The sequence below is a fragment of the Bufo bufo genome, chromosome 4 (genome assembly GCF_905171765.1).
Source record: "Bufo bufo chromosome 4, aBufBuf1.1, whole genome shotgun sequence".
NCBI lineage: Eukaryota > Metazoa > Chordata > Amphibia > Anura > Bufonidae > Bufo > Bufo bufo.
In genome coordinates, this window is record NC_053392.1 from 232,047,459 (window position 1) to 232,074,685 (window position 27,227).

General features: G+C 45.6%; 1 protein-coding gene across 2 annotated transcripts in view; it reads right to left on the reverse strand.

The window, feature by feature from the left end:
- The window catches only part of CCDC50 (coiled-coil domain containing 50), a 73,399-nt gene that overhangs the window by 30,599 nt on the left and 15,573 nt on the right, over window positions 1-27,227 (reverse strand). For both annotated transcript variants that reach the window (XM_040428367.1, XM_040428366.1), the window contains exons 2-5: window positions 19,477-19,539; window positions 18,907-19,036; window positions 16,568-16,658; window positions 7,659-7,752 (exon numbers count right to left, since the gene is read on the reverse strand). In XM_040428367.1, the coding sequence (XP_040284301.1) occupies window positions 7,659-7,752; window positions 16,568-16,658; window positions 18,907-19,036; window positions 19,477-19,539 (378 nt within the window). The remainder of the gene's footprint in view (window positions 1-7,658; window positions 7,753-16,567; window positions 16,659-18,906; window positions 19,037-19,476; window positions 19,540-27,227) is intronic.

A 27,227-nucleotide genomic window follows, 5' to 3' on the forward strand; every position in this document is an offset into this window, starting at 1 on the left:
GTGCTCTGTGCACACAGCAGCAGGGAGGCGACTATGGCAGCCAGGGCTTTAATAGTGTCCTGGCTGCCATGGTAACGATCTGAGCCCCAGCAGTGTAATCTGCCCCTGCCACCAATGGACGGGATGGGACCCTGTGGCCACCATATAACAATGGGGGGGGACACGACGACTTGTGGCCAGTGATAATGGGGGGGGGGGGGGGGGGGAGGCTTTGGGAGAGCGCACTGCACCACCAATGAATGTTTAAAGAGGACCTTTCGTGGGTCCAAAGAATATGAACTTATCAGCAGGCTGCATAGAGCGGCGCCCAGGGATCTAAGTGCACTTACTATTATTCCTGGGCGCCGCTCCGTTCGTCCGCTGTGGCCCCCGGTATTTTCAGCATTCAGAGGAAGGAGGAGGAGACGTCAGTGTCTCTCCTTCTCCATGACAGCAGCGCTGTCCAATCACAGCACAGAGCCAGGGAGGTTTTTTTTTCTCCCTGGCTCTGAGTTCTGTGCTGTGATTGGACAGCGCTGCTGTCATGGAGACGGAGAGACACTGGCGTCTCCTCCTCCTTCCTCTGAATGCTGAAAATACCGGGGGCCACAGCGGGTGAACGGAGCGGCGCCCAGGAATAATAGTAAGTGCACTTAGATCCCTGGGCGCCGCTCTATGTAGCCTGCTACTTAGTTCATATTATTTGGACCCAGGAAAGGTCCTACAATTGTCTGCAGCGGTATCACAGACCCAGCACCCGGCCTCAATAACAGGGCATGCGATCTGGGGCACCTGAGGGGTTAATGGCCGCGGATCGCATGCCCTGTTATTGAGGCCGGGTCTGTGATACCGCTGCCTATACTTATGTTTTACATTCATTGGTGGCGCAGTGGCGACAGCTCCTCCCTGCTATCTCCCCATTGGTGGTAGTGGCGGCCGCGTCACAGTGGAGAGGGAGGGACTCCTTCCTTCTCCAGTGTGCTACTGAAGAGAACTTAGGCTGCGCAGGATCGCGGCGGTACAGTCGCAAATGGCGACAAGACTAAAAAGTCTTGTCGCCATCTGCAAATTTTAAGGCGCATTGGCGACCCTTTTGGTCGCCATCTGGAGCCCTGTATACATTCTAGTCTTCTCATCCCTTAGTCTATATACAGAAGTGCTCTCTTCATTCATAGCCTACACCAGTGATGGCGAACCTTTTAGAGATCGAGTGCCCAAACTGCAACCCAAAACCCACATATTAATCGCAAAGTGCCAACACGGCAATTTAACCTGAATCCTACAGTCCAATATATTGTATCTTCCGTGTACTTTATCATTTAGCTATAATAGCCTGCCTACATTCATTGCGCTGCCTGTGCTGTTCATAGTGCGCCCTGCGCTGTTGAATGGCAGGAAAAGTCTAAAGCAGGCATCCTCAAACTGCGGCCCTCCAGCTATTGCAAAACTACAATTCCCAGCATGCCGGAATAGCCTACAGGTATCGGCCTACAGCAGGGCATTGTGGGAGTTGTAGTTTTACAACAGCTGGAGGGCCGCATTTTGAGGATGCCTGGTCTAAGGTATATTGGTATACCATAGTCTTTTTCCAGGGTGCGGGTGCCCACAGAAAGGGCTCTGAGTGCCGCTTCTGGCACCCGTGCCACAGGTTCGCCACCACTGACCTACAAATTGAGGTCCTGCCTCACCTCCCAGTTCACACCATGACACAAATGAAAAACATGGAGACACCAGGAAATTCTGAAAAAGAAAAGGAAGAACAAACACAGAAATATACGCATCTGTAGATACAATTTTCTGAATTACACCTATAAGAGGGTACATTTAGACCCAAAAGAAGTGATTTATTGATAAATACACAGAAAATGCATAGAAACCGCACATGCGCTTTTTATCTACACACATGCGTTTTTTGTCCCTTACACACCATTTTTGTCTAGTGTATGTGAGTATATATCTAATGGAGCAGCTAACATTTGCTGGATATTTTATCACGTCATTAATTGAATTTTCAATTTTTTTATGTTAATATGGCAATGTTTTGTTTAGACTAACGCTAATTGGAGAATATATACTGTATATGTCACTATAAGAATTTGAAAAGGTGCCCCATATTGTGGACATATGACCCAGGCCACACTTTGGAGATATCCTTCTCCTCATTAACAGGCCCTGGAGGCATTTATGGCGTATATAAGGAACCTCTGGATTAATCACTGCTAACCACTGAAGAAGGAGCATTCTTGGTTCCGAAACACGTTTGGGGAATAGCAGTGAATACTACAAGATCACCAAACTCTGCTTAAATACAGATAATTTGTTCCTCCGTTTTTCTCTTCAATTTCCAATCATCTACACTGCTTGCCATATAGAAAAGCGCACTTGAAGCCCGGACATCAGGACCCAGGAGAAACAATCCTACCCATATCACGTGGGACACCACGTGGGAGGTTTAAATCACGCAAGACGCCACGCGGGACACGGTAAAGAGGCAAGCGGGCAAGAGCCAACAAGCGGCAACAGCAGTTACGGAATTCGAGGGTACATCGATCCCACAGGACTGGTAAAGTACCCTATACCACAATACATACCTGTATACCTGTATATCGAACAATATAATACAGAGTTTTGACTAAGGGTACTTTCACACTTGCGGCAGGACGGATCCGACAGGCTGTTCACCATGTCGGATCCGTCCTTCCACTATTTCGTCCTGCATGTCCGACTTTTTAGTGCGGCGGCTTTCGCCGTGCACCGCCGTGCTGCGCCAGAGCTCCGCCCCCGTCCCCATTATAGTCAATGGGGACGGAGCGGCGGTCCGGCGAAATAGCGGAAGGACGGATCCGACATGGTGAACAGCCTGTCGGATCCGTCCTGCCGCAAGTGTGAAAGTAGCCTAAGCACACTGCAAAAATACTGCGATCACTACATGGACATCGTATAATAATTCTCTTGCAAGAGCATGCTTACAATAATACCATCTAATATCTGTATACAAATGTGACAATAAAAAAAAACTTGTGATATAACTGCCTCCAAGGTGGATTTATTAAACCTTATAAAGGGTTCCACGGTAGTAATGAACTAACACATTATGTGTGCTACAAAGAACGTTGTCCCTCAACCAGCAGTTGGTAATAGACTGTGAAGATATTACCTGATCACTATACTACTGGCCTAAAAAAAGCGATCAGCTCATATATTACTTATACACTATTTATCCCCCTTTTTTAAATTTATTTATCTATACTCTAATCTTAAATTATATATTTTTTGTTCTGTTTTCATCGAAGCGCTTACTAGACTATTTTATATTTCATGATATATGTATTTTTATGTGAACTTATGGATAAGCGCCACTAGCACGAGTTTGGTTTACTAAAAGCGTGTCCATATATTGCCAGAAGGCAGAGTGCCCCCCCCCCTTCCCCCCCGAACTCTATATATAAATTCACAAAATTGCTATTTACCAAAGGGATAAACTTCTTTCAGTTGTCACGGTGGGGAGTGGGGGAAAAACCCCACCGCACAATGAGGAGCAAACGGGATCTCTCACTAGGCCTGGAAACAGGAATAAAGGGAGCATGTCACCTTCTAACACATCCCTAAATCCTAGCCCTATCCTCCTAACTGTATGAGCGAACCCTAATGGTGAGAGGGCTCATACCCGGAACCTCGGACCCTATTAACCCTAGAGATCCCTGGTAATAAGGTCAGGGCTAGGAGACGACCTGTTCATCCATGACACGGATGAACCGGAGTCTCCAGCAGGCCTAGCAACAAGGAAAGGGACAGACAGGAGAGTACACCAGATCGCGCTGGGTGCTTACCTGCCAAACAACACACACTGGAACAACAGCACTTACCTGCCACAACTGGATGAAACAACAACTGCTACTGACTAGTGGTTACCCCTCCGGGAACCTCAGGCTCCAAGCCCAAGTACTATATAAGAGACCATTCCCAGCTACTCCTTGCTCACACTTTAACCCCATACCCACCAAAATGGGAAGGGACAACAACCTTAAAGGGGAAGTGTGTAAACATGCTAAAAACTAAACGTTGCCATCAGCAACAAGCATGCACGGCTCAAGTGTCACGGTCCACTACTACCAGACCATGACACAGCCGTGACAAATGTAAGTTGAAAAAAGAAGTAAAATTTCTTCATAAACTGAAGCATACAACAAAGCCTGCATGCAACACAGTTTGTAAGACTGAAAAAAAGACATCTGTCCATCCAGTTCAGCCTGTTATCCTACAAAGTTGATCCAGAGGAAGGCAAAAAAAACAAAAAAAAACACCTTATGAGGTAGAAGCCAATTTTCCTTATTTTAGGGGGGAAAATCCATCCTGACTCCAATCAGAATAACTCCCTGGATCAGCAACCCCTCTCTAGTAACAATAACCTGTAATATTATTACACTCCAGAAATACATCCAGGCCCCTCTTGAATTCCTTTATTGTACTCACCATCACCACCTCCTCAGGCAGAGAGTTCCATAGTCTCACTGCTCTTACCGTAAAGAATCCTTTTCTATGTTTGTGTACAAACCTTCTTTCCTCCAGACACAGAGGATGTCCCCTCGTCACAGTCACAGGGTATAAATAGATGATGGGAGAGATCTCTGTACTGACCCCTGATATATTTATACATAGTTATTAGATCTCCCCTCAGTTGTTTGTTTTCTAAAGTAAATAACCCTAATGTTGATAATATTTCAGGGTACTGTAGTTGCCCCATTCCAGTTATTACTTTAGTTGCCCTCCTCTGGACCTTCTCTAGCTCTGCTATGTCTGCCTTGTTCACAGGAGCCCAGAACTGTACACAGTACTCCATGTGTGGTCTGACTAGTGATTTGTAAAGTGGTAGGACTATGTTCTCATCACGGGCATCTATGCCCCTTTTGATGCTACCCATCATCTTATTGGCCTTGGCAGCAGCTGCCCGATATTGGTTGTTACACAGTTTTCTAATGTGTAATTAGAAAATGACCTATTGTTTAAATCATATTTTGATGTTAAACATATTTGTAAAAAAATTTGGGTCATTTTACCTATAATTTTCCATGTCAATATCTATGTTAAAAATGCTGCAGTTTTCACACTGGCCACTGAGCCTAATAACAGGCACCACTTCTTAGTCTGTAGAGATCACGCTCTGCAGTTATCTGCTCATCATTACAGGCAGGATTAGAATGACATGAATCGCCTATTAATACAGGATCTACCATTCACAATGGATGATTGTCGAAACTTATCTACTCCTTGCTTGTAAAATGACCTATGAGCATGCCCTGAAAACTCTGCTATAGAGTCAATGAGTCATCTCCTGTCCAATGAATATATGGCTCATGGTGGCTGCTGTAAAGCATATTGTAAATGCTGTTAGGAACAGCGTAGGCAAGATAGTAGCCCCATAACCATGTTCAGGAGACAGAATAAGAAAGAAAAAAAATCAAATCAGAAAATAAAAACTGATTAGAAAAAAAAAAAAAAGTATGTGTCACTAACCATTTACTCACTTATATAGTACCGACATATTTTGCAGCTCTTTACAGACATTAGCAAACTTTGTCCACAATGGGGCTCACAATCTATATTCACGATCAGTATGTTTTTGGAGTGTGGGAGGAAACCAGATTACCTGGAGAAAACACACGCAAACACAGGGAGAACATCGACACTCCAAGAAGATGTTGTCCTTGGTCAGAATGGAACCTAGGATCCCAGCGCTGCTAGGCACCAGTGCCAACTGAGTTCTGGTAAAACTTTTGATCTGGCATAGAGCATAAATATGGTGAAAGGCATGCAGGCCAGTTTTCTTGACACTCAGCTTAGTAAATATGTCCTAGTAAACAGTCGGCATTAGACCTGCATCTGTAGCAGGTTTGTTGGTGTGGATATATTCATAGGCTGAAAACTCCCCATGAGGTTAGCACTGCAGCCATATCTCAAAGTCAGGTACATAACGCAGTATTTACAGCTTGGTGGGAATTTCCAGCTTTTAACATTTTCATTTCAGATTCGACATTCTCTGCTGATTCATTTCCTACTAATTCGAGCAGTTGCAGTTCCACTTTTCTGATGCAGAGCTCCAGTTCCCGAGAACAGATACAGCGGTATCTTTTATCTATGTCCAGAGATTTGGAGCTCTGTTTGTAGCAGTGGAAGTTTGGTTTTTCGGATACAAATATTAATAAAAAAATGAAAAATAAATAAAAATGATGTTCTGAATGTGTGCAATCAATTTAAGAATTGAGACTCCCTTGCCTGAAAATCAACTGTGAACATCATATGGTTTAAAAGAATCATATACATTCTTCTAAAATATGGGGTGCAATTCCCACAATGACAATTACACAATACTCTGACTGGTAAACCCTGATTTAAAGGGGATACGTCACCTTCCCCGACATGTCTGCTTTAGTAACGACTTGCATTCCCTTACAATAATAGTACTGCAGCATCTATTCCTATGACTGTATGATGTGCCATTCCTTTATTATTACTGCTAGAAGATATGAATGAATTACTAGCAGGCTGGGTATTACCAATTGGGTTGGGGTGTTTCCCTGCACAGATTGACATTCTCCAATCAGTGCTTCCAGTATCAAAATGTGGAAGGACACCCCCCAACTGGTAACATTGGTAAAGTAAGAAGTCAGTAAAACAGACATGTCAGGAGAGGATAGGAGTTCTTTTCATTATTAAATTCTATAATATAATTGGTAAATGTCTGATGGCTGGCCGTTCCACTACTGGTCCTCTCGCTCTCTTTCCTCCTAGGTACATGCCCCTGCAGTGAGAAGGAGCAACAGCCAAGCATGGGCACTGGTACTCCATTCACGTCTAAGGGTTAAGAAAAACCAACACTGTGCTAACCTTCACTTTGGTAGCCCCACAGACAATGAATGGATGTCATCCTGTGGGGTTGCACTGAGGAGGGAAGGGGGATACAAGCGACCACTCATAATTTATGGGGTCCCAGTGGAGGGGATCCACAGAGATCAGACACTTATCACCTATGCTTATCACATCTTTTTAAGCCTAAGGGTACTTTCACACTTGCGGTAGAGTATTCCGGCAGGCAGTTCCGTCAATCCGGACGCAAACGGATGACATTTGTCAGACGGATCCGGATGCGGATCCGTCTGACAAATGCATTGAAATACCGGATCCGTCTTTCAGGTGTCATCCGGAAAAACTGATCCGGTATGAATTTCTTTTGCACTTTTAAAGGTCTGCGCATGCGCAGACCGGAAAGCCAGATCCGTTTTGCCTTAACACTTAATGCCGGATCCGGCACTAATACACTTCAATGTAAATTAATGTCGGATCCAGAATTCCGGCAAGTGTTCAGTATTTTTGGCCGGAGAGAAAACTCCAGCATGCTGCAGTATTTTCTCCATCCAAAAAACGTAAGAGGGACTGAACTGATGCAGACTGAACGGACTGCTCTCCATTCAGAATGTATTAGGATAAAACTGATCAGTTCTTTTCCAGTATTGAGCTCCTGTGACGGAACTCAATACCAGAAAACAAAAACGCTAGTGTGAAAGTACCCTATGCGCTGCTGTATGGTCATTTTGTGTTTAAAGACAAGTGGCTAAAAATTTATAATTTTTTTGTTTTGAGTATTTTTAAGGATAACAAAAAAAAAAAAAAAAAAACTGTACCTTCATGGTCAGGCTGATAATGTTCTTCTGGGCTCCGTGGGGGATATTTCTTTCTCCTTTTTTCTTCTCTTTCTTGCAATATTCGAGCAATATCCTGCACATGGAAACGTATCAGGTTAGCTTAGTTTACCTGCGGTATTGTGTGTAAAACAAACCACAATTGCAGGATCAGCATAGTCACATAGGGGGAAGTTTTAATCAGGGAATCCCATGTAGTACGTTGTTCGATACGGTTGGTGCAGCTTTAAACCTAACACTTTTCTCTAGAAATGCTACTCCAGTTTTTTTACCCCCACTTCCTACCGGAGTGAGGTTGCAAATGTTTTTGTATGAAACTAATAAACATAAGAAACTGTCCCACCTTCATTCAGTGCAGCGCAATAAAGCAAACACACCCTGCCATACTGCCTATAGTGACAACACAGGAAGACGTGTGCATGTCCAATATGGCTGCCCCAAAAATGTCTAGAACATTTAAAGGGAACCTGTCACCAGGATTTTGGGTATAGAGCTGAGGACATGGGCTGCTAGATGGCCGCTAGCACATCCGCAATATCCAGTCCCCAAAGCTCTGTGTGCTTTTATTGTGTAAAAAAATCGAGTTAATACATATGTAAATGAACCTGAGATGAGTCCTTTTTACACAATAAAAGCACACAGAGCTGTGGGGACTGGGTATTGCGGATGTGCTAGCGGCCATCTAGCAGCCCATGTCCTTAGCTCTATACACAAAATCCTGATGACAGGTTCCCTTTAACGCTAATACACTCCTGTTTTCTCCTTTACATACTTAAAAATCTAATATTTAAGATATTTCCTTTAAACTCAGGCCACTGAAGCTCAAAACAGGGCACTGGGTTGGTCATGGTTTGCTGATGCCAGCTGAAGACTACCTGACAAAGAATCTAGCTCTCTGCATTCAATAGGAACTAGCGAGTGCATTTCAAGTAGGTCACAAAGTCATTTTCTAATGGCAAGGCAGCATCGTAACTAAATTATAGGGGTCTGGCACACTGCCCAGACACACGTATATGGAACGATGCCAAGGAGTATACATGCCTTGGCCAAAGAGCGATTTCACTTAAAATAAAGAATTTCAGGTTGGTTACTACTAGCTGTATACTCCCCATATTTCAGTGAACAACCACAAAACGGGAGTTCAATCACAAAACCCAAATACATGTAATGGGGTACATTGTCCTAGGTCTTCGGCTAATTATAGGTCGCCTTTGGTACTAAATATACACACACACACACACTACTGCCATACAGTCCCTGGAAGTACTGAAATATGCAATGTCAATATAAATAGCCCACAGACACTTGAGGAGTACCATCCAGTTCCCAGCAGTGCCATATAGGGTATATTGCCAACCTGATGCCATATATTGGGCAATGTTCTGTATACTATCATAGTAGTGTCATTTGTGCTGTGTTGTCTCACTTCAGTAAATGATATTTATCATGTAGAGAAAGTTAATACAAGGCGCTTACTAATGTATTGTGATTGTCCATATTGCCTTCTTTGCCGTCTGGATTCATTTTTTCATCACATTATACACTGCTCATATCCAGGGGCTACGACCACCCTGTAATCCATCAGCAGTGGGTGTTCTTGCACACTACAGGAAAAGACACAGTGGGAGTGCGCACAGGCCTGCGCTTTTTCCTATAGTGTGCAAACACTGCCACCGATACTGGATTGTAGGGCGGTCGTAACCCCTGGATATAAGCTATGTGTAATGTGATAGAAAAATAAATCCAGCCAGCAAAGGAAGCAATATGGACAATCACAATACATAGTCTTGTATTAACTTTCTCTACATGATAAATGTCATTTGCTGAAGTGACAACCCCTTGAAGTAGCACCAGAAACATGTCACTTTTCACATAATGGGTGTATACAGCATGTTTCCATATACAGCAGACCAAACTTGTGCCCACACATAGCTAAACAGGGCCCAGAGTGCCATATAGTTCCCAAAAACAGCTAGGGAACATGCTTCAAACAAACAGCGCCCCAATAAGGAAACCATCATGAAAAGAGCTCATTCACACAAACATATTTTTTTCCCCCCGTTTCCATTCCATTTTTTTACAGGTTCGTATGCAGAACCATTCATTTCAATGGCTCTGCAAAAAAACTGAAACTGCTCCGTGTGCATTCCGTTTCCAAATATCCGCGTGTCCATTCCGCCAAAAATTAGAACACATCCTATTGTCCATTTTGCGGACAAAGGACAGGCATTGTTACAATGGATCCACAAAAAAAATAAAAAATGCAATATGGATGTCACACTTTTTTTTTTTCGGATCATTGTTTTGCGGACTGCAAAATACATACGGTCGTGTGCATGAGGGCAAACATGGATTTTCTCCTCCGGTTTCTGAAGCCTTTTGCAGGAGAGTAGTGGGGTCCTTTTACTATTACCGACAGTAAAACTACATTTGGTTCTTAGTAGTTTCAGTATCCCGGACACCTCTTCACCCCTTGAGAATATTTGTGGCATAATAGGATGTGCCTTAGGCCTCTTTCACACGGGCATCACGGATTTTGTCCGGATGCGTTGCGACTAGGCATGCAATTTCAGTCAGTTTTGTCTGCAATTGCGTTCCGTTGTTCAGTTTTTTCCGCTCGAGTGCAATGCGTTTTGCACGCGTGTGATAACTGAATGTGGTACCAGACCCGAACCAGGACTTCTTGAGTTAGGTGTTCTGTTGATTTTATTATTTTCCCTTCTAACATGGTTATAAGGGAAAATAATAGCATTCTTAATACAGAATGCTTACTAAAAACGAGATTTTTGTATAACTTACCAGTAAAATCTCTTTCTCGCTCTTTCCTTGGGGGACACAGAAGACCTTGGGTATAGCTCATCTCCCTAGGAGGCGTGACACTAAGTGAAAACTGTTAAGCCCCTCCTCCAGCAGCTATACCCTCAGCCTGGAGAGAGAGACTGCCAGTTGCGTGTCCAAGTAGTGAGAAAAGGCAAAGTCCAAAAGTGGAACCAACAAGCCAACTACCCAACTGGTAAAACAAACTCTGAAACCGTGCAGAGAAGAACAAAGAATGGGTGGGTGCTGTGTCCCCCAAGGAAAGAGCGAGAAAGATATTTTACTGGTAAGTTATACAAAAATCTCGTTTTCTTGCCCAGTTTCCTTGGGGGACACAGAAGACCTTGGGACTTTTAATAGCAGTCCAAGAGGGGAGGGACCACAGCACCAAGGCGAAGCACCCGAAGGCATCAAGAAACCGCCGCCTGCAGACCAGGCGGCCCAGGGCAGCATACGCCGAAGCCCGAGTATGCACCCTGTAGAACTCGGTAAGGTGTGCAAGGAAGACAGTGACCGCCTTGCACAAATGCATGGCCGAAGCTTAATGCCTCTGACCCAGGAGGAACCGACAGCTCTGGTGAAATGAATGGTGACACCAAAAGCAGAACCCTGCCCTTGGTGCGGCAACCACAGCAATAGCCACTCTTAGAAAGCAGAGGAAAGCCACGCTGGAGGCCGTCAACCCTTTGCGCGGACCTCCTGGAAACACAAGAGACCGAACGTCGACAAGAGTCGGAGATCTCCAAGTAAAAACTGCAAGGCCCAAACAATGTCCAAATCGGTGAAGTGTCCGTTCCCGGGGGTGGGAAGGGGAGGACGACTGCCTCGATGAAATGAAAGACAAACACCACCTTCAGAAGGAAGGAAGAGACGGAATGGAGAACAGCCCTGTCCTGGGGAAAGACAGAAGGCTCGCCACTCAGGCACCCGTCAGACACGATGGCTACAGAAACACGACCGTACAGGACAGAAGGAGTAGAGAGAACTTCTGTAACGGCTCCAAGTGAAAGATTGGAGCGCCAAGAGGCCAGTATGTAGTTCCCAGGGCGGTACCGGAGGGCAGTACAAAGGAACCCAAGAGCCGCTCCACGGAAGAAGGTCCAGACAGGCCCAGAGGGCCGGGGAACGCTGAAAGAGGAAGGACAGCGCTGACAACTGATACTTCAAGCGACAGAGTCCCAGTCCCAGATCCAGGCCGAACTGGAGAAAGACAGAACCATGGAGAGAGAAAGGTAGAGTGGGGGAACGCCCAGCTTCCCACAGAACCCCAGGTAAAAACCTAAGTCCTACAACAGATCCTGGACGAAACACGGCCAGGAGCGAACACTAGCGAGCCCACTAGAGTCTCCTGGGCAAGCGGGTGAAAACCCAATGATCAGGCGCAGACCAGTAACACGGGTAGAACGGTCGGTAGAACTGGTCCTGTCGGCCCCCGAGCAAAGTTGTCCCGTATCCACCCGGAGTGGGGGAGCAGAAGGACAAACGGACAGGAACCGAAGGGTCCGCCCAGCAACCGCCAGATGCCAGGACAAGACAGGCTAAAGCCCAAGCCGATGTAGCCACCACAGGAAGACGGACTACAGTCCCGGTGTGGGAGATCTAAAGACAATCTTGACCAAATGGTAGTCCTCCCAAGTTACCGAGAAGGTAAATCCATAGCAGAAACATTGCCTAGAATGGAAAAAACGCAATCTGCACCCAGCGGGAGGACAGAACGCGGTAGACCCGGTAACTAGGCACACAGCTAGTACAGCCAGTGTGGACAAGGGGGACTCAAAAGGAACACCAGAAACATCCACCTGAACAACCATGCTCTCCCCAGAGGGAAGGGCAGTGAAGGAACAGCCTCTGAAGCGTGGCTGGAACAGAAGCCACATCGGAGTGATCTGTACCGAGTGGGAGCCAAACAGAGCCGGCGAGAAAAGGCAGTCGAGACAGAGGCCGGCATAACACCCTCCAACCGAAAGGGGGAGTGGGCAACAGAGAAGCCATAGGACAGCTCAAAAGCAGAACACCGCTACACTGAGACGCCCGGTTCACCGCCTCGCAGAAGGCGAATACCCTGAAGAACCCAAGGTGGAGGTCCTCCGGACCTGGGTAAGCGAGCACCCAAGAGAAGTTGGGTAACCTTCCCAAGAAGAGTGGCCCGAACCTGGTAGCAGATCAGACTGAAGCACCGAGGGCGCCAACCGGAAAGAATCATACCACACTGCACCCGAAGAGGAGGAAATAGTATTAGGCGAGGGGACCGTAGTCCCGCCAGAGCCAACATAAAATGCGAAGGGCGCTGCAGACAGCACTCTCGACCATGTGACCACTAGCGCAGGGAAACAATGCCGCGGGAGGACGAATGGGTACGTATCTAGGAACCACGAACACTCCCTGGGCGGAAGGGTCAACGAAATGAATGAGTACCACCCAGCTTGGTGCAGTAGCGAGCAGTAGAGCCCGTCTACTTAAATATAAGGTATTCATTTGTTGTTTATTGGACAACACCTTAGGCTTACACAGGTGGACAGAATGATCTCCTTAGAGAATAGTGCAAGGCTTGCTGCGAACACCGTCTCCCAAGAGAAAAAGTATGTTGCAGGAGGAAAGGAGGCATACGTACGAGTAGCCCCGTAAGCAGTGAGAAGGCCAACCCACCTATGAGATGAGAAGGCATACACGGCCCAAACAACGCACAAGAACGTCCGCTCACTGCAAAAATATCACTCAGCGAAGAGGGCCAGCCACAGAGTGCCACAGTATCTACGGAAGTGCAAACTGAAAAGGAGTTATGCACAAGACTAGTATGGTATGCGATGGAACGCAAACTGACCGCCCCAAAAGGGGGGAAATGTACCTGGCAAACTGCAGTCAGCAAGAGTGCAAAGGCCCGCCCCAAAAAGGGGGTGATGCCCAAGGTCGTACCTACGTCAGAGAAGTAGGGCATACCATACTTCGCCTAGAAGGGCGCCATGCACATGGCCACACAGTATCCAGCAGGAACGCAGGAGGTCCACCTAGTGAAAAGGGGGACATGCACAGGGCTATCCTAGCATTAAGTGAGTGTGCAACAATTCACCCAACACCGAAATTTTGTGAGAGTGTAACTACTTCACCAATGAAGGGGGAACATGAGCAAGTCCAGCACAGCACATACAAGGACAGCCTTGAATCTCGTGAGCGTGCAAAATTCCGCCCATGGAATGAGGGGTGGTCACGCACAAGGCCAGCACCGTATCCAATAGGAGCGCAAGCGTTCCACCCATGTTAGAAGGCCATGCTCAAGGCCAGCAACGTATCCGGTGAGAGTGTAGTATGCCGCCCAGAAGGAAGGGGGGGGGGGGGGGGGGGTGTCATGCACATAGTCAGCATCGCATCCAGGGACAGTGCGAGCAGTCGGTGAGAATGTGTGTATGTCACCTGAAGGAGGCATGCCCATGGCCGGCAGCGAATCCAGTGAGAGTGCGTACACCGCCCACGGAAGAGGGGTCATGCATATGGCCGGCAGCGGATCCAGAGAGAGTGCAAGCACCCCGCCATGTATAGGGTTCATGCACCTGGCCAACAACGTACCGGCGACAGAACAACCACCGACCGAGGGAGTGTATGTATGCCGCCACCAGGGAAGGAGGCATGCCCAAGGCCGGCAGTGAATCCAATGAGAGTGCATCATACCGCCTATGGAGAAGCCAATCTCTCACCATAGCCGTCTTCACCCTCGGTCCGTTCCAGCATAGTCGCCCCTTCAGCTACTGGCACCGTAGTGGCAGGACGCTGGAAGAGGGACTTGGCGTGCGGGCGATCCTTGTGCTGGCAGAATGCAGGGGAGCTAGGCTGCCCTGGTCCACCTTGCCTTCCGTGGGGGAGGCAGCAGTGCGGGTGACCGGCACTGGCGCAGCTCAACCCCGGTCTAGTGCGTCTCTGTTGTCCCTGATGGTCTGGAACAAAAAGAAAAGAAAAAAGTAAAAATCTAAAATTTAAACAAAATTTAAACAAGGAGAAAACAGCCCTGCAGAGCAGGGAGTGTCTTGCCTCCTTGGACACTAAGCAAAAACTGGCAGTCTCTCTCTCCAGGCTGAGGGTATAGCTGCTGGAGGAGGGGCTTAACAGTTTTCACTTAGTGTCACGCCTCCTAGGGAGATGAGCTATACCCAAGGTCTTCTGTGTCCCCCAAGGAAACTGGGCGAGAAATGTGGATTGAGGGGTTAAAAAGAGATATATATATATATATATATACACACACATATATACACACACATATATACACACACATATATACACACACATATATACACACACATATATACACACACACTCCCCTCATCCACTTGATTGCGCAGCCGGCATTGTCTTCTTTCTTCTTCCTGCAGGACCTGCAAAAGGACCTTCGATTAAGTCAATCGCGCTCACCACGTGGTGACGTCAGCGCAAGTCCTGCTGAATGAAGATAGAAGGACCTTCCATCTTCATTCAGCAGGACCTGCGCTGATGTCACCGCGCTCACCACGTGGTGAGCGCAATGATGTCATCAAATGTCCTTTTGCAGGTCCTGCAGGAAGAAGAAAGAAGACTATGCTGGCTGCGCAATCAAGTGGATGAGGGGAGTTTATTTTATTTTATTTTTTTAACCCCTCAATGGACATTTTAGTCAGCATTTTGTATTGAGAATGCTACTATTTTCACTTATAACCATGTTAGAAGGGAAGATAAGACAGTGAATTGACTTTAATGGGGTCCGGGGTTGCTCATCCCCATTTACTATCATCTCCTAACAACCATGCGTGAAAATCGTACCGCATCCGCACTTGGTTCTAAAACGCAGAATATAGAACCTGCTGCGATTTTCACGCAACGCACAGGTGCTGCGTGAAAAACAACGCTCAAGTACACAGCCCTATTGAAATGAATGGGTCCGGATTCAGTGCGGGTGCAATGCGTTCACGTCACGTACACGCTCGTGTGAAAGGGGCCTTACAGTCCCATTACAGACTTTATAAAAGGAGATTCTGACTATACATATGAAGATCTCAGAGTCAGAATATGAAGAGGCATAGCACTCGAAGGAGCCCGGCTGGGGCAACAGGGCACAGACCACCAACTAATGTCTGTTCTAGCCTCTGTGACTTGTCGGAATATATTTCATGTTTTAAAGCCTCGCCATTTTCAGGAACCCCCTTGCAGACCGTGAATAAAACCACTATGGTAAAAGAGATGGAGAGAAGGAAACAATCCAGGAAGGGAAGTGGCAGTAAAATACAAGGACTGCTGGATGGCAGAAAGGAAAACGCTTCCTATTAATGGCCAGCGACACTAAAGAATAAGAATGACTTGAAGGTACGTTTCTAGCTAGCCGGACAGATTTATGGCTTCATTCAGCCATCTCAGGTCTTTTACAGATATTTTTACCTATATAAAACTATTTGACAAAGAAGCAATTTGGGGTGACACATATAAAGTAGTAGATGTTGGTGTTGCAAATGCTCACCTATCCTGTAAAAAGAAAGCAATGCAAAAAAAGTCCTGTTACTGTTTTATTTTTGGAGAAAGCAGTTCTGGGAAAGACCTACTTTTAGAAACCTGCTATTTTAACAAGCGATAATTAACAAAAAAAAAAAAAAACAACTGGCGCAAGCACAAACAACCAGTTTTCAGACACATTGTGGGATATTTTAACCTGCTCTTTCCTCTAACCACTGGACTAAAGTAAAACAACCTCAAACCCTAATGATGACCCTGACAAGGTTAACCATTCACGCCAGGGGTCGCACTCCAGTTGCTGTGAAACTGCAACCCCCAACGTGCACCCTTGCTCGCCTGTTTCCATAGATATGAACAGAGAGAACATACAGTCCTTCTAGTCTACCCCTTCAGTGCGCACCCGCAACTAGGCCGTCACAGCAATACAGGGGCTATACCTCCATCCTGTGGATAGGCCATATGTTTTTGGTGGCAATATACCTTTCATCCTAAAAAATCCTAAAAAATCTTAACTTGTAATTTACTCTTCTTCCTTCTTGGAACTCCCCACCTACACAGACAACTGAAGAAATACAGAACGTAATTCTAAGAATCTGGAGCACACCTACCTTATCCTTTTCCTCCTGCAAACGCTTGCGTTCTGCGTCAATCACCAGCTTTTCTTGAATTTCCTGAGCAATTTCACCATCTAGAAGTTCACTGAGAGAACAACCAAATATTAATGGTTTACAATCTTACACAAGCCAGCTCTGAAAGCATACCCGACTCATGCACATCAGGCATCTTAGAGAGCAATGGAACGTCCATAGAGGAGGTCAAATCTATTCATGTAGTCCCCGCGGGCATTAGAGGCCACTGCTGTGGACAACTACAGAACATTTCGTTTTACAGACAGCACTCAAGTCACACATAGGAAACCAAACCCCTCAACAGTACCCTAGTTAACTATTCGAATGCCAGGAGACAGTGCCAAATGTTAACAGAAAGCAAGAAGAAAAAGCTCCAAATGTAGCTATATTGATGAACCCCAGGTACGCAAGACAATGCATCGAGACAAAGGTCTATTACAGTACAAAAGTCAATTTTACATTTTTTGTTGTTGTTTTATATAATGGCGATATACTTCAAAATCACTGAGTTGAGAATAATAAAGACAGAAAAAACCTGTACCAGTAAACAGCCTTCTCTGTTCCTCTGTCTCCTCAAGGAGAATCATTACCTTCCGCACAATCCAACGCACATGCTTTTTATTGGGCTTGCCATCTTACAAGTTTAATATAACGTTTCCATACTGTGCACTCTACCGTTCTCGGTCTGCTTGAGCACACTACGTTTTGCATTCCTGGCATATATACTCTGAACGCACAGACTTCTAGGGGCCAATATTTGATGGGATCTCAAAAAGTATATGGTTGATGGTATTTAGGATAGCTTTTTACTAATCGACCCTGGAACCAGATCAATTTCCTATGGTAATATGACCAAAATGGAATGAGTTACGTCCCAGAAAACAAAACGAGTCTGGCACAAAAAAGAAAACACACCACAGCGTAGTGGCTGACTTAACCCCTTAATGACCAGGAAATTTTCCATGCTTTCATTTTCGTTTTTCACTCCTAGCCTTTCCAAAGCCATACCTTTATTATTTTTCAATCCACATAGCCGTATGTTTTTTGAGGGACAAGTTGTACTTTCTAATGGCACCATTTATAGTTCTATACAATGTAGTGAGGGAAAAAAGAAAAGTGGAATTATAAAAAATATAAAAAAAAATTAAAAAAATACCATTCCACCACAGTTTTATGGGTTTTGTTTTTACGGCATTCTGTATGCAGTAAAACTGACCTGTTACATTCATTCTCTGGATCAGTAGCATTACAACAATACCCCACATGTATCGTTTTTGTTGTGCTTTAATACTGAACAAAAACTTTGAAAAAAAATGACAGCTGTGTGAGGATGCGCTGTACTTTTCATTGATACCATTGGGTTGTGTATGACTTTTTGATCACATTTTATTACATTTTTTGTGGGAGCTAAAGCGACCAAAAAATGGCGTTTTACCATTTCCCGTTTTGGATAAATATTTTTATGTATAATAAGTATGGGTGTTTTCACACACTGCGACACCCATGATGTTTATTTCTTTAATTGTTTACTGTATGTACTTTTAACTTTGGGAAAGGGGGGTGATTTGAATGTTTATTTTTTTATATTTTTTACACTTTTTTTCTAGTTCGCCTAGGGAACTATAAAAAGCAATCATTAGATTACTTTTCTCATAGACTTGAATGCATTAGCATTGGAGTCTATAAGAATTACATTAAGTTCCTATGGAGCCAGGCAGGCTCTCCATAGGAACTAACGTGTGGCAGCCACCTGTCAGTCATAATGCCACACATACACTCCGGCTCCCCCAATCTAGGGGGAGCCAGAACGCACCCAGAAGTGAGCACTTCCGGTTTTTTGTACCTCCAGGTTAACGCCGTTGTGGACATTAGCCCTTGATTTAAACAGCAGACACCTGACGGCTATGGCACCCCCTGCATGCTCGAGCAGGCCCCATATTTAAAGTCCCGACCAGCGGTGGGTGTGTGTATATGTATGTGTGTGTGTATGTATATATATATATATATATATATATATATATATATATAAATAATCGGTTGGGAATGGGTTAAAAGTTTTCCTCCAAACAACTTAACCCCCTTCTTTCACTTCTGTCCGACTCCTAAAAGGTAGCCGAATGCAGCTTCAGCCATCTATGCTGGTCCTATAGGGTCAAATGGAGTGACAAAAGACATGTGATAATGCTGCCCCATTTAAACTGTATAAAATGGGACAAATCAGACCCCATGATCGGACTCTTATCTACTATCCTAACGTGGGTGGGAACCCCTTTGCTATTAATTGGATTCTGCATGTACTGTAGCTATGGTCTACTCACAGTTCATCCTGATGGTGTTTAATCTGGGCTTGTGCTCTTAGGTCCTCTTCTTCCTGAAGTTGTTTGGCCACTTTTAGGTCATGTTTCACCAAGCGGTTCCTCTTTACATTTGTCGCGAGATGATGTTCAACTGGCAAAAAACAATTAACACGTTAAATAATCACATGCATAATTGCTAACACTTATTTTCCTCATATAAACCTGGTCTCAAAGCTACAGATATAAAACTGGATCATATAGACCATGAATTATGCCATTATCTCTTGACATTAAGCCTCTTGTTTCTGTATTTAGTCAATGGGATTCAGAGCCCAGAGAAGGAGGCTAGTGGACTACATAAGGAATGAAGCTAGAGGAAAGGTTTGTCTCTGACTTAGGACCTGTCTATGGTGGTGTTAATGAGGTCCATCAGAGTTTCTGTTGGGCTTTCCAATATATACGTTTGCACAGAGATCCACCATAGCCATTATGGCTCCATTATAAATGGCGGTCATGATGCTAGTGAGAGCAGATTCTTAGACATTCGATATTGCCCTCAATTGCCCTGAATATTAAAAATTAATGACTTACTTTCCTGTTCCTGTAAGGAATGTGCAAGACTGTGATCTTCCAGCACCGCAAAATCTTTACATACTGGGGAGACAAAAGACAGCACACTTAAAAGTATTAACAAAAAAGGCAGCATTAAAGTAGAACACACATCTTACAATACAGATGAGGTCTACTGGCTCCCTAGTTCCCGATTCGCTGCCCCATGTAAAAAGGGCCTTAGGTCACGGGGAGTCTAGATCACAAGAAAACAGTTGAAAGCAGCGATCTTTGACTTTAAAGGGATTCTCCTGGCTTTTTCTAAAACCCCTGTGTCTTCTAACCTATGAAAGCAAGATCGTTTCAGCATTGAACCACAGATTATGCCATCTCCACTGCGCTCAGGTGACCGTCTGGACTAAATCTGGTCTCTATTAATGAGGTCCTGACCAGATATGTTCCCGAGTTTCTGTCTAGCTGCATAATGTAAATGCATTTGAACGGGAAGACTGAGGAGCACAACTGGTCAGGGTCTTAGCAGAAGAGCCCGCAGCCAGTCCATGGCAGAATTAGTGGCATGACGGATGGGTAAATACAGCTGAAACCGGCAGAGGATCTAAAAATCTGAATTAAAAAGGATCCGTTCCATTTAATACATCCGGATGGCTCCGTTTCAGCCATTTCCGGTTGTATTAAAACGGAACAAACCTGATCAGGTATGAAAATCATTGTAAGTCAATGGGCGGTTGATCAGCATTTTTGAAGAAGCCGGATCGTGCAAGTCAAGGGTGTCTGATCCGTTTTTTGAGTAAAAACCAGCGCCCATTGACTTACAATAGTTTTAGTGCTGGATCCAGTTTATTAATTTTCAATTTAAACCGGATCCTTCTGAACGGATGCAGCCGGTTGTATTGTTATAACAGAAGCGTTTTGCTGTGGTTTTGAGATCCCATGCCGAATCTCAAAACCGTACAGCAAAAACACAGATGTGAAAGTAGCCTTACATTGATTTTCATGCTTGATCAGATTTGTTCCGTTTTACGAACCGGACACAAAAAGTGGTTCTGTGTCCGGACCCAAAATGCAGCTGAACTGAACTGATGCATCCTGATCAGTTTTGTCCCCGCTTTCAGATCTCAAAACCAGAATTAAAAACGTAGATGTGAAAGTAGCCTAAACCATACTGGAAATCGACGGGAAAAAATAAATAAATGCCACAATGTACACATGATGGCATTTTCCCCATCAAATTCAATGCAAAGCCATTGTTGCCATTTTGGTGGCACATCACGCTGTGGAATCTGCGGTGGGGATTATGTGCACATAACCATAACATTTTAAGCAACGTTTTCTTCAACAGGTCCACAGTGCTATCCAGACTTCAGAAACGTGGTATGCTAGAAAAAACGGATTAGCTTCAATCCTGGAAAACATTAGGCACTCGTTTCATATTTGTTGAAATGAGGAGGAGCCGATTCCAATCATTGACCTGTCGATACATTCTGGAGTTGATCATTCAGTGGGCTCTAAAGCCATAATCCCAGTCCTCCTTCTTGACATATTTGATTAGTAAGATTTACGACACAGGGCTCCCAGCAAATGATTAGCAATCCAACAGTGATGGAACCCAACATGGAGAGGTCAAGGCAATAGAAGGAATGTCAGCAGATTAAAACTGCCTGAAGGTCATGGAAAACAAAACAAAAATGGTTTGCAAGGTGTTCATCAAAATACATAGAAGAATATATGCAAAAATACACCTCCTCCCCATGAGATGAAGCTGGCAGGTTTGGCATCAAGTGGGCAAGATACAAAATGTAACATGCAGTCGATATACAACGAAATCAACATACACAGAGAAATTCCAGGACTGTTTGGCTTTCAAGGTTGGAAGCTGAAGACAGGTAAGGTTACTTTCACACCTGCGTTCAGGTGTCCGCTCGTGAGCTCCGTTTGAAGGAGCTCACAAGCGGTCCCGAACGCAGCCGTCCAGCCCTGATGCATTCTCAATGGAGGCGGATCCACTGAGAATACATCCGCCTGCCAGCGTTCAGCCTCCGCTCAGTGAGCGGACACCTGAACGCTGCTTGCAGCGTTCGGGTGTCCGCCTGGCCGTGCGGAGGCGAGCGGATCCGTCCAGACTTATAATGGAAGTCAATGGGGACGGATCCGTTTGAAGATGACACAGTATGGCTCAATTTTCAAACGGATCCGTCCCCCATTGACTTTCAATGTAAAGTCTGAACGGATCCGTTTGCATTATCATAAAAAAAAAATTTTTAAAAAAAATTATTTTTTTTTTTTTGTTCATGGTTATGCAAACGGATCCGTTCTGAACGGATGCAAGCGTTTGCATTATAGGTGCGGATCCGTCTGTGCAGACACCAGACGGATCCGCTCCTAACGCAAGTGTGAAAGTAGCCTAAGGCTACTTTCACACCTGCGCTAGGTGCGGATCCGTCTGGCGTCTGCACAGACGGATCCGCACCTATAATGCAAATGCTTGTACCCGTTCAGAACGGATCCGTTTGCATTGCCATTTTTTTTTTTTGTTCATGATAATGCAAACGGATCCGTTTTGACTTACACTGAAAGTCAATGAGAGGCAGATCCGTTTTCAATTGCACCATATTGTGTCCGTGAAAACTGATCCGTCCCCATTGACTTACATTGTAAGTCAGGACGGATCCGTTTGGTGTCCGCCTCCAGAGCGGAATGGAGGCGGAATGGAGGCTGAACGGAGGCAAACTGATGCATTCTGAATGGATCCTTATCCATTCAGAATGCATTGAGGCTAAACTGATGCATTTTGGGCCGCTTGTGAGTGTCCTGAAACGGATCTCACAGGCAGACCCAGAAACACCAGTGTGAAAGTAGCCTTAGGCTACTTTCACATTAGCGGCAGCCTTCTCCGGCAGGCTGTTCTGGCGGGGTGAACAGCCTGCTGGATCCGTGCTGCCGCTAGTGCACGCGTGCTGCCTGAGGTTCGACCGGCAAACATGTCAAGAGGCGGCCGGAATAAAACTACGACTTCTTGGTGGTCTATTTAATAAAGATAACATTTTCAGCTATTTTTATGGGTGTGCAATATTTACACTTACTACTTGTTTGTACGTATGCAGCTCCCCAAGTCACTGAGTGGGGTTGTTTTGGCAGGAAGCACATGGATTTCTGTGAGCCCCATTAATACAGTTTTCCGAAATTTTTATACTGATGACCTAGCCTCAGGATAGGTGATAAAAGTATCTGATCGGTGGGGGCCAACTCCCGGGACCCCTGCCATCAGCTGTTTGAGAAGGCACCAGCACTCCTGTGAGCGTCACAGCCATCTTGCAGCTCACCAAGCATAGCGCCGTACATTGTATAGCAGCTGTGCTTGTTATTTCACTCAGCCCCATTCACTTCAATGGGGCTGAGCTGAGCCTAGGCCACGTGACCGCATGAACGTGTTGTCACTGGTCTAGTGAAAGCTGAGAGTGGGCCGGGGTGCTACTTCAAGAACCTCTGTCTTCTCAAACTGCTGATCGGTGGGGGTCCCGGGTGTCGGACCCCTGCCGATCAGTTTAAACAAACTGCAGAACCCCTTTAAGACTTGTTGTAGACTTCTTGAAATACCATAAAGGAACACTGAATATGAAATGCAAAAAAAAAAAAAAAAAAGTAAAAATGTGGGGGGTTCAGTCAGCACAACCCTGTATGCAGGTGCACATATACAAACGCAAAATACAAATGCAATAGCACTCTGCAACCAGCATTCTGCCCTGCCTCTATGCTGGATGAGGCATTGGTGTACATTTTGGCCAAAGCGTAATAAGCCACTCACCACGTCAAGGTCGCCTCTATGGAGTGGTCCCTAACACTAGTTCCTACCTGTTTATGGGCCATGACAGCCACACAAAGTCCAGGGAACGCAGGTACAATGCTTAATGACCTGTCACTTACCAGTAGGAGGAGCTCCCGGCCGGACGCAGAGATCGCAGCTTGCAGGTAAGTATAATGGTTCTACAAATTGCTAAGTAACCATGGCAACCGGGACAGCAGTAGCGTCCTGGTTGCCATGGTTACCGATCGGAGCCCCAGCGATTAAACTGGGACTCCGATCGGTACTCTCCGCTGCCACCAATGATAGGGGGGGGGAGATTTTAATTAGGAGGGGGAGGGAGGGGAGAGGGCCCACTGGCCACCAACGAGTTAACTACAGGGGAGGGATGGGGGCCCACTGGCCACCGAGTTAACTACAGGGGAGGGAGGGGGGGGGGCCGGCCGCACTGGCCACCAATGTGTTAACTACAGGGGGGGGGCCCACTGGCCACCAATGTGCCAGGCAGCAGGGGGCAGTCATGTACACAGTTCTTTTAGTATATTCTAACCTGAAGCGTCCCCATCACCATGGGAACGCCTCTGTGTTAGAATATACTGTCGGTTCTGAGTTTTCACAAAGCTTTTATGCAGACGGATCTTCGGATCCGTCTGTATAAAAAGTAACCTACGGCCACGGATCACGGACACGGATGCCAATCTTGTGTGCATCCGTGTTCTTTCACGGACCCATTGACTTGAATGGGTCCGTGAACCGTTGGCCGTGAAAAAAATAGGACAGGTCATATTTTTTTCACGGCCAGGAAACACGGATCACGGATGCGGCTGCAAAACGGTGCATTTTCAGATTTTTCCACGGACCCATTGAAAGTCAATGGGTCCGCGAAAAAAAACGGAAAACGGCACAACGGCCACGGGTGCACACAACGGTCGCGTGCAGGAGGCCTTACAAGAATAATGAATGATTACTGGGACCTAAACCCTCTTAGGTAGGTTCAAATCTCTGGACAAGATCATCAAAAGCAATCTTCTAACATACACTGTATTATACCATTAAAGAATATACAATAGAAAAAAAAAAAATTATATATATATATATATATATATATATATATATATATATATATATATATATTTTTTAATAAAAAAAAAAAAAAGGGGGGGGGGGGAGAAAAGAGAAAAATTTATAAATTAATAAAATGTCCTATTCTTGTCAGTTTTGCAAATGCAAAACACACGCCACACGGATGTCATCAGTTTTTGTTTTTTTCAGATCCATGTTTTGCGTACCACAAAATACATACGGTCGTGTGCATGAGCCCCAAGTCTGGTGGCGGTCCAACTCTTGACACCCCTGCTGATCAACTGAGAGACTCCAACGAATGCCACCCCTCCTTTACCAGGCACAGCTCTGTGCTATGTGTTAGTGGCTGCCCTTGGTATTACACCTCAGTGCAGCACAGTACCATTCATCTTATCGCCATTTGCGACTTGTTCCACCGCCACGCTGCAGCTTTAAGAAAAAAAATACTTCCTTCAGCAGACGCATTACGCTAGGCACGTCTGTTAGAAGAGCCAAACCCCAGACATCCAGCCTGCCAGCCAGCGAGGAATGGGAAGCAAGGACCAGTGGCGTACTAAGGGGGGGGGGGGGAAGCGTGGGGGACAGTCCGCCCCGGGTGCCGGCTCTCAATACAGATGGAAGCACTCATTGCTGGAGCACTGGGAGCTGCGGTCCTGTCCCTCACCGCTCAGCTCCCCGCGCTCCTACGGGGAGGTATGTGAGCTTCAGGAACGGGACAAGGTGAGTAGTTATTGTTTTTTTCTAATACAGAGGAGGTAAAGAGGGCTTTATTACGATGGAGGGGGCACAGAGAGCATTACTACTATGTAGGGGGCACAGAGGTCATTACTAATAAGGGGGCACAGAGGGCATTTCTACTATGGCGGGGGCACAGAGCCAGAGGGCATTACTACCATGAAGGTGGCACAGAGGGCATTATTACCGTGAAGGGGGCACAGTGGGCCTTATTACTGTGAAGGGGGCACAGTGGGCCTTATTACTGTGAAGGGGGCACAGTGGGCCTTATTACTGTGAAGGGGGCACAGTGGGCCTTATTACTGTGAAGGGGGCACAGTGGGCCTTATTACTGTGAAGGGGGCAACAAATTTTGTGATTGTAAATGTGACGTTGCGGATTCCTTTAGCGGACACACACATACACTCAGCTTTATATATTAGATTGTTACTATAACAGTGATCCTCCAAATCCTCAACGCAGTTCTTCCTTCACCCTGACCCTCTATTCCAGTTGAGCCTTCTTCATATTTGCCTCTTACAGCAGAAGGAGCAGCTACTTCTAGAATGACTGTCTATATGCGCTGTAAGACTGCTCAGCCAGGCAGAGAAGTTACCTGGGTGACATATTTGCATACAGCTTCTGTGTACGTATCCTGTGCAGGAAGCTTCTCTGCTTGGATACGTATGCCTACAGTGTGTGTGAACAGCTTTATACCTAGTTCACACGACCGTATGGCTTTTTCTGTGTTTTGCGGTCTGTTTTTCACAGATCCGTTGTTCCGTTTTTTGTTTCCGTTGTGTTTCTGTTTTTCCGTATGGCATATACAGTATACAGTAATTACATAGAAAAAATTGGGCTAGGCATAAAATTTTCAATAGATGGTTCAGCAAAAACAGAACGGATACGGAAGACATACGGATGCATTTCCATATGTGTTCCGTTTTTTTTGCGGACCCATTGACTTGAATAGAGCCACGGAACGTGATTTGCGGGCAATAATAGGACATGTTCTATCTTTCAACGGAACGGAAAAACGGAAATAAGGAAACGGAATGCATACGGAGTACATTCTGTTTTTTTTGCGGAACCATTGAAATGAATGGTTCCGTATACAGAACACAAAAAAACGGCCCGTACACTCGCAAAAAAAAAAACGTTCGTGTGAACTAGGCCTCACCCACAGAGCCATTAGTCTAAAAAGTCAATGTGACCAATTAACTACTGTATATTACAATGGCAGATGACTAAATGCACACCCTTTGCAGAGAGCACTTCAGAGGGAAGGACCGCCTCCTGGGCACTTGCAGGAGCAGCGACTGGCAGAATAAGAGTTTATATTTACAGTACTCACTCCTGATAACAAACGCTGTGTAAAAGGTATGTGGGAATTCCAGCTATCTCCAGAATTCCCATAGAAATGAATGGGGCATCTGTACGCATGCCCGACTGGCCCCCGTTCTTGTGATCAGTAGGGGTCCCAGTAGTAGGACTCTCACCTATCTAAGGCCCCTTTACACGAGCAAGTTTTCCGCGCGGGTGCAATGCGTGATGTGAACGCATTGCGCCCGCACTGAATCCTGACCCATTCATTTCAATAGCGCTGTGTACATGAGCGTTGTTTTTCACGCATCAGTTCTGCGTTGCGTGAAAATCGCAGCATGTTCTATATTCTGCGTTTTTCACGCATAGAAGTGAATGGGGCTGCGTGAAAAATGCATTGCATCCGCAAGCAAGTGCGGGTGAGATGCGTTTTTCACTGATGGTTGCCAAGAGACGTTGTTTGTAAACCTTCAGTTTTTTAACACATCAAAACGCATTGCACCCGCGCGGAAACAACTGAACGCAATCGCAGACAAAACTGACTGAACTTGCTTGCAAAATAGTGCGAGTTTCACTGAGCGCATCCTGAACGCATCCGGAGCCAATCAGTCACGCTCATGTGAAAGAGGCCTAAAAGTTATTCCCTATCCTGTGGATAGGGAATAACTTAATGTAACTAGGCCGCTCCTTTAAATATAAGTTTGACGTGTATGTGGGGTGACCTGCAGTAACGTGGCATGGCCACTACACTTTGAATGGAGCTGTGTTTCCTTTTACATTCAAAGTCCACAGCTCATCGGTGGGAGTGTGTGACACACGACCCTCACCGATCGGATATTAACGACCTATCCTG